The sequence below is a fragment of the Microtus pennsylvanicus genome, chromosome 5, assembly GCF_037038515.1.
Source record: "Microtus pennsylvanicus isolate mMicPen1 chromosome 5, mMicPen1.hap1, whole genome shotgun sequence".
Lineage (NCBI taxonomy): Eukaryota > Metazoa > Chordata > Mammalia > Rodentia > Cricetidae > Microtus > Microtus pennsylvanicus.
Window position 1 is genome coordinate 125,154,673 of NC_134583.1, and position 8,736 is coordinate 125,163,408.

The following is an 8,736-nucleotide window of genomic DNA, read 5'->3' on the forward strand; positions in this document are numbered from 1 at the left end:
AACCAAAACCAAAACAACAAAGAAAGAAATCTCTGACTAGGGCGAGAGAGGTGGGTCAGAGCTGAGAGAATATCCTGCTTCTGCACCGATGTGGGTGGCTTCAGACTGCGTGTAACTCCAAGAGGAATACACTCATCCACATAATTAAAAATCAAAAATTAGATCCTAAACAAGGAGTCACCAGATACATATGCTGTTGCCTGGAGTTTTTCTTGCCTACTCATAATGTCTGAAACTGACAATTAAGGCAAGAACATGGATCTCTGTTGCAGCATCCCACTGAAGCGAAAGAACTTTTCCCTCATGCGAGGGCTCGACCAGGGCTGCTTCGCACATGTCAGGCAGGCATGCTACCGCCAGCTTCATCCCTCGTCCGTCCTTTATTTATTTTGTTTTGTTTTGAGAGGGGGTTCACTATGTAGCCCTGGCTGGCCTGGAACTCAGTATGTAACAGTGGCCTCCACAGGGAACCTGCCTCTGCTTCCTGTCAGGTACCCTGGAACTGGAATTAAAGACAGCTGTGAGCTGCTATGTGTGTGCTGGGAATTGAACCCTGGGTACTCTGGAAGAGCAGTCAGTGCTCCTAACCACTTAGTCATCTCTCCAGCCCCATATACTTTTAATTTCTAACGAACAATCTTCCTTATTAGGCAGTAGTAACATCAGCTGCTTCCCCCATAAGTTTTTTGGTTTTTTTTTTTGAGACAGGGTTTCTCTGTGGTTTTGGAGTGCTTCCCCCATAAGTGAAATGACACATAAGTGAAATGACACACAGAGAGAAAGTTCAGCTAAAATCTCTTCCCTCCAGTAAAGCGATAGCTGCATCTCAAGCTCGGCCCTGGGAACACAAGTGCCAGTTCAACAATGCACTGAATTAGCCCAAGCACCCAGGACGGGGGTCACAGGATTACCAGGGCTCGCTAAACAGAGAAGAGGATATTTATAGTAGCAGGGTTCTGGCCGAAAGGTACAGAGTAAGCGGATTTAAGAGGCTAAATGAAGAGAGCAGAGCGACTCCGCCCTGAGCTTGCGAGTCTCCATGCCATGCTTTAAGTGGCAAATGAAACGACGCAGTCATTAAAAGTTAATTTATGACGGGGATGGGTTTTACAGTATAAAGACAATGAAATTCATGTTTTACAGTGTAATTTTGACCCAAACAGTCATTCATTCAACTGTCGTTAACACCTATAATGTTCTCCAAGCAGAAGAATGAGCAGAAGAGACGTGATCACTATGTAGGGTTTAACTCCCAAGACACTGGATACAGGGAGCGAGAAACAAAAACTCCAGTCAACGGTATGCACGTACTGCCAGCTCGGGCGCGCACAAGTTATCTGTGCTCTGGGGGGCGGGGGCAGAAGCACTCTGACTCAGCCGCAAAACATTTAAACAAACTCTTCCACAACCAGGTCACAAAGAGATGTGCTCTGGACTGCAGAACTTATTTCTTTTTTCTGACAGATCTCTCATGTGGCCCGTGGTGTCTGGTCTCTGCCTCCCAGTGCTGGCGTTACAGGTCTGCACCACCACACCCGGCTCGGACCACAGAAATCTACGCCCCTATCTGTGCACACTCAGCTCATGGCAGAGGCATGGTGCCTGACTCCAAAAGACACAAACTGGTCACTCAATAAACCCGAGTGGGGAGGGGGCTAGAGGAATGTGTGGAAATATGGAAACCACGTGCGGCCGTGAGGAGTAGCTGAGGTTTGAGTACCGGAGCCACTACGCGGCTGAGCACAGGCCCTGCCTGACTAGCTTAAACAGGACAATTTCAGTCCCGCCTCACCTCTTAAGGATCCGAGTGATGGGAACATCTGCAAATCTGTCTTCTTTTTTGTAACTATTTTGTAAAATTATATTTGCTTACTTCTTTCATGTGTGTGTAAGGGTATGTGCTTAGGAAAACGTGCCTGTGAAGTCAGCAGGAAGCTAGTAGAATCTGCACACTCCTTCCACATTATAATGCGTCCTGGGGATCCAATACGGGTCATAAGGCTGGGTGGCAAGCCCCTTCGCCCACTGAGCCAGCCCATCAACACTCAAACTTTGCTGTTTTTCTTAAATAGATACTAAGATTGTTCCTGAGGAACACAAGAGGGAAGTCCTCAGACGAGTGAGGCCCTCCCAGCGGAGGCCTGAAGAATAGGACTGTACTCAGCTGCCCTATGTGAGGAACCCTCACCACGATTTCATGGAGAAAATGACAAAAATCTGTTGAGAAACATGAAGAGGGTTAAATAAGGTGATGCTGTAAGGTAGGGCACAAAGAAGCTACCCAAAACAATGGTTTAAATGTTTTTGTAAAAATGTAGATCTGGGGGGCTGGAGAGATGGCTCAGTGGTTAAGAGCATTGCCTGCTCTTCCAAAGGTCCTGAGTTCAATTCCCAGCAACCATATGGTGGCTCACAACCATCTGTAATGGGGTCTGGTGCCCTCTTCTGGCCTACAGGCACACAGACAGAATATTGTATACATAATAAGTAAATAAATAAATATTTTTTAAAAAATGTAGAGCTGGGGATGAACACTGCCAGTACTGTATTTTCTTTTCTTTCCTTTTGAGATGGTGTGTGGGAGGGGGTGGGGGCGTGTGTGCAGGTGTGTGTCTGTGTGTCCGAGAGAGAGAGAGAGAGAGAGAGAGAGAGAGAGAGAGAGAGAGAGATAGAGAGAGAGAGAGAGAGATAGAGAGAGAGAGAAAAGACGTGTGCATATACTAGAGATAAGCTAGGTGTGGTGGTGCTCATCTTGAATAATACCAGCACTTGGGGGGCAGAGGCAGGAGGATCTTTGTGAGTTTGAGGCCAGCCTGGTCTACATAGTGAGTTCTAGGACAGTCAAGGCTACAGAGAAACCCTGTCTCAAAGAAAGCAATAACAATAACTCTGTAGATGAGGCTGGTCTCAAACTCACAGAGATCCACCTGCTTCTGCCTCCCGAGTGCTGGGTTAAGGAAGGAAAACCATTTATTTTATGTGTATGTTTTAAGCCTGAGTATACAGATGGGCACAACATTTGCATAAAGCTGCAGAGGTCAAAAGAGGGTGTCAGATCCCCTGGAACTGGAGTTAGAGGTGGCTGTGTGCGATTGTTATGTGGCTGTGTACAGTTGTTGTGTGGCTGTGAGTGTTGTGTAGCTGTGTGTGCTGTGTGTTCTGTTGTGTGGCTGTGTGTTCTGTTGTATGACTGTGTGTTCTGTTATGTGGCTGTGTGCTGCTGCTGGGTGGTTGGGTGCTGGGAACTGAACCTGGGTCCTCTGAGAGAATGGTAAGCTCGCTTTAACTACTGAGCTATCTCTCCAGCTCATTTTCTTTATTATTATTATTACTACTATTATTCAGTTTTCAAGATAGGATTTCTCTGTGTAACTCTGGGTACTGGAACTTCCTTTGTAGACCAGGCAGGCCTTGAACTCAGAGATCCACCTGCCTCTGCCTCCTGGGCCACTCCTGCCCAGCTATTATCTTTGAATTTTATGTGTAGGAATGTTTTGCCCGCGTGTGCAGGTGCACTACTTAACTGCTGAACCATCTTTGCAGTTCCTTTTTTTAAAACTTCATTTTTTCACTTACCATTTTCTGATCCTACAAAAATATGAATATGGAAACACTCATCAAAAGTTGTATGTGTATGATAATTACATGTAAGTAGGAAGTAGCCCATAAATAACTGCTGAATTGAGTTCATGGTAAATAACAGCGATTAGGAGATTAGTATGTGCCAAATTACCATCATCTTGTGTCTTATCAAGAACGGTAGAGCACTTGCCTAGACCTCAGCGAAGGCCGGAGAGACGGCCTTGCGATTTGGGCACTAGTTGCTCTTTCCTTTTTTTTTTTTTTTTTGGTTTTTCGAGACAGGGTTTCTCTGTAGCTTTGGAGCCTGTTGTCCTGGAACTCCCTTTGTAGACCAGGCTGGCCTCGAACTCACAGAGATCCTGCCTCTGCCTCCCGAGTGCTGGGATTACAGGCGTGCGCCACCACCACCAGGCCTTCCTTTTTTTTTTTTTTTTGATTTATTTTTTACTATTATGTATACAGTATTCTGCCTGCATGCCAGAAGAGGGCACCAGATGTCATTACAGATGGTTGTGAGCCTCCACGTGATTGCCAGGAATTGAACTCAGGACCTCTGGAAGAGCAGGCAGTGCTTGTAACCTCTGAGCCATCTCTCCAGTCCTTGTTGCGCTCTTTCCTGTAGTGACTTAGGTCCCATTCCCAGCAGACAGATAGTGACTTAGAATCATTCATAACTCCAGTTCCAGAAAATCCAGCGCCTTCTTCTGGCAGGCAAAACACTCATACATATAAAATAAAATAATTAAATAAGATGTGATCCTAAGCCAGGTAAAACAGCTGACCCTAAATGTTCAGGGTAGCCCAGAACACTTTCGTTTCAGTCACTCAAATTTAAAAAGAAAAAATAAATTAGTCACAGCTGGAATTTAAAACACACGCAGCTCACTTTTTTCTTTTCTCTCTATTTATTTATGAGGCACAGTTTCACTATGTAGCCCTGGCTGTCTTGGAACTTGCTATTTGTAGACCAGGCTGACCTTGAATTTACAGAGACCACCTGATTCCCAAGTGCTGGGATTAGAGGGATGTGCCACTAGGCCTGGCATAGCTCACTTTTCAATGGTACCCTTATCCATAGGACTCATGGGATATTATATGTGATACACTTAATCATGACAGTGACCATTTAAACCCAGGTTTCCACTGTCAGTTCTAAGAATAACTTACACTTTGGAAGAAAGAAAAAAATGGATTTGTAAATTCAAACAATCTCAACTAATTTATCATAGCTTCCCACCCTCCTTCCCTGCGCCCCCTCACGATGGAGAGGGTCTTACAATGTAGCCTCGGCTAGCCTGAAACTCATTATGTAGACCAGGTTGGCCTCTAGTTTGGATAACCACCTGCTTCTGACTCTGGAGTGCTGGGATTAAAGGTGTGCACCACCACAGCCCACAATCTTAGCTGCTTATTGTTTACTTTTAAAAATCTCTTTGGGCTGGAGAGATGGCTGAGCAGTTAAGAGCACGGTTACTCCTGCAGAGGACCTGGCTTAGTCCTAGCACCCACGCGGTCATTCACAACCATCTGTAACTCCAGTGCTAGGGGAGACAATGCTCTCTTCTTACCTCTGAGGTTAGCAAGAATACGTGGTACACATACACACATGCAAAATACACATCAAATAAAATGAATAAATCCAATAAAATATTTAAATTTACTTTGGAGCTGGAGAAATGGCTCAGTGGTTGAGAGCACTTGTTCCTCCCACAGAGGACCTGGGTTTCATTCCCAGGACCCACAGCTCACAACCATCTATAACTCCAGGTCCAAAGGATCTGAAGCCTTCTGATTTCTGAAAGATATCACAAACTCATGTGATACATATACATACATGCAGGGAAAATATGATTTTAAAAAGCATTTAATGCTCTTGCAGAGGACTGGGGTTCAGTTCTCAACACCCACACAGTGGCTCCAATGCCCTTTTCTGACTTCCTGGGCACCAGGGATGCCCAGAGCCCAGAGTGCACAGACATGCTCTCAGGCAAAACACTAAGACATATACATATAAATTTAATTTTGAACATTGAATACTTTACTGATATCCAACAATACTGTCAACTTGTTATACACTTACATACAGAGGCAATCTGCACCTAGAAATACAAGCAGTGGTTCACTTATTATGACCTATAACTGTAAATTAAGTAAACATAAAATGATACAGTCCACTCAACTGATAAACTGAACAAAGTAAGGCACCTCTCATGTTTTTCATTTATAACAAATCTCATTTTCTCTTGTTTTGGCATGTGGTTCTCTCTTTTAAGAGGACGGCAGTTGGGGCAGGGTCTCCCTAGCTGAGGCTGACCTGGAACTAACGGTAGCAGCCCAGGATGGCCTCTTAACTCATGGTGATCCTCTTAATGTAGCATCTAGAGGACTGGGATTAGAGGCATGCACCACGCCACCACACAGACTGGCGGGCCTTTTTAACTGCAGTTCTAATTATTCTCATTAATTTTCAAAAAAAGATTTATTAGATTTTATTAGATTTATTTATTATATATGACTACATGTCAAAGGAGAGCAACAGATCTCATTACAGATGATTGTGAGTCCCCATATGGTTGCTGGGAATTGAATTCAGGACCTCTGGAAGGGTAGCCGGTGGTCTTAACCTCTGAGCCATTCTCCCTATTTTCATTAATTTTAAAGTTATCTATTTATTGTGAGATAGAGTCTCAAGTAGCCCAGGATGGCCTTGAATTTGTGCTCCTCCTTCTACCTCTCAAGTGCTGAGGTTAAAGGTGTGAGCTGCCATGGCCACTTTTGCAAATCCATTTATTTTCTGTGTAAATATTTATATATGTATTCATTTGTTAAGATAAACTTAGCCTTTAAATGGGCAGCTCGTGTATAAATAATAAAAACACTTGTTAAAATCTGTTTAGCCTGAGGTTAGAAATAACTGCAAATGTAACAAGTATGAAATGTGATTGACAACCTTAGATTAAATAATTCCACTTAACAATTTGACAATGTAGCCGGGCGGTGGTGGCGCACGCCTTTAATCCCAGCACTTGGGAGGCAGAGGCAGGCGGATCTCTGTGAGTTCGAGACCAGCCTGGTCTACAGAGCTAGTTCCAGGACAGGCTCCAAAGCCACAGAGAAACCCTGTCTTGAAAAACCAAAAAAAAAACAAAACAAAAAACAAAAAAAAAAAAACAATTTGACAATGTAAACTGATTCTTTTTTGTCAAAATTCATTTGTTCGATAATTTGACCGTGAGTTTGAGCTAGCCTGGTCTACAGAGCTAGTTTTAGGACAGCCAAGGCTACACAAAAAAACCCTGTCTTGAAAAACAAAACAAAAACAAACAAAAAACCTGACCAAAAGTAGATGTGTAATTTTCCTCCTGGACATTTATTTTCTTCTTTTTTGAGACCAGGTCTCATGTATCCCTGGCTGGCCTGAAAATCACTATGTAGCCCTTGAACTTTGGATCCTCCTGCTTTCGTCTCTGGAGTGCTGGGATGATAGGCGGTACTGTCACGTTCCCTTGTATGCAGGGCTTCATGCCTACTAAGCAAACCTCTACCAACTGAGCTACAGCCTAGCCTTCTTAAGTCAACAGAAGTAGTTCAATATTTTCCAGCCAACCTGCTCTAAATGTCTTGAAATCAAGTTTTCTTTGACTAGCTCTAAAGATATTCATTTCCCCTTACCTATATTTTTACTCTCCCTCCACCGCATACAAATCGGTAAGGAGGGCTGGAAGGATGCTCGGCAGTACTGACGGTCTTCCAGGGGAACAGTATGCACTTCCCAGCATCCACATGGTGGCTCCCAGCCATTTCTAACTCCAATTCCAGGCAACCAAAGCCCTCTTCTGGCCTCTGCAGGCAGCAGGCACACACGTGGTACAAAAGCATACATGCAGGCTAAACACCCATACACATTAAATAAAATAATATAAATTCAAAGAATCAACAAGAAACGGAGTGTCTCCAGTTAAATCTGTAACATACTGTAACTTAAAAGTTGGTGAAGCCTTAATTTTTTAAGGCTAACGGAGAAAAGGCTTGCTCCAAATTGATGCTCACTCGCTATAGTTTCTCATTCTTTTTAGTTTGGGGGACCTTACTGGGACGAAGACCTTTCGTGAGGCCACAGGCAAAAGGACGCTGCAACAAGTTTGAAGGAAATGCTAGGACACGGGAGGCTAGTTTGCTTCTATCAACATGGAATAAATGCTCATCAACAACCATTAGACCTTGCGGAACTTTCAGAGATTAAGTTGGGGCTGCAGGAGCGCACCTACCACGGAGACCTGAAATCAGGCATCCATTCCCAGCGGTACCTCTTTTTGTCTTGGGACTTACTCCCTACACACCTCACTCAGAGACGCGAGCATCTAGGAAAGCTAGGTTACAAGTCCCTAGTGCCGCCAGGGTGATCTCAAAGACACTACACCGCGCCTATTCCACTTCTGGCCGGGTTTCGGGCGGACCCCACAGTCCCGAGGCGCCGAGAGTTCGACTCGCAGGAAGATCTATGCCTGTGTGCCTGGCCTGATCTCCGCAGCTCCCCGGAGCCGCCCTCATTCCAGAGGCCAGAATGATGATGGAACCCAGGTTCCTTCCCCGCCAGCGAAGCACTCCGCAAGTCCCTTCCCCAAGCCTTCGATTCATCGCAAATCCCTCCCTCCTTCTTCCCCAGGCCTAGGCCTCCCTCCAGGGCCCACCTTTGGGGTTCCCCCTTCGCCCCCTAAACCGATCTAGAACCCTACAGAGCCAGGCGAGCGCCATCCCACGTCCCCCTTGGCTTTAAGCGCAGCGCCCCGCCCTGGGCCTGGGGACAGGATCGGGGTGACTGGCCAGAACATAGAGACCGGGGACCCCCCACACTCACCATCCTCAAGCCGAGTCCCTCCTCCGCCTCCGCCTCCTCCTCCTTCTGCCTCCCCCGTTACCAGGGGTAACTGCTGCGGCACCGCCCCTGACGTCCCTCGCACGCACAGCGAAGGAGCAGAATAGCGGGATGGGGCGGGGTTCTGCTCCTCTTTACCCAAAGTGCGCAAGCGCGCCAAAGTGCCCGCCCACTGCGCAGGCGGTCTTGGGAGTGGCGGAAGGCTGGGGCAGGCTGGCGTGCGACCCAGCGGGAGGGGCAGGGTCGCCCACGTGGCTGGCGGGAGCCTATGGCCTGTG

At 46.0% G+C, this 8,736-nt stretch overlaps 1 protein-coding gene across 2 annotated transcripts in view; it reads right to left on the bottom strand.

Annotated features, from left to right (window-relative positions):
- The window catches only part of Arl3 (ARF like GTPase 3), a 60,739-nt gene extending 52,092 nt beyond the window's left edge, over window positions 1-8,647 (bottom strand). Inside the window, exon 1 of one of the 2 annotated variants that reach the window (XM_075974289.1) lies at window positions 8,441-8,647. In XM_075974289.1, the coding sequence (XP_075830404.1) occupies window positions 8,441-8,443 (3 nt within the window). In that variant the 5' untranslated portion in view covers window positions 8,444-8,647. The remainder of the gene's footprint in view (window positions 1-8,440) is intronic. The other variant, XM_075974290.1, reaches the window with a different exon arrangement.
- Between the last annotated feature and the right edge of the window lie 89 nt (window positions 8,648-8,736).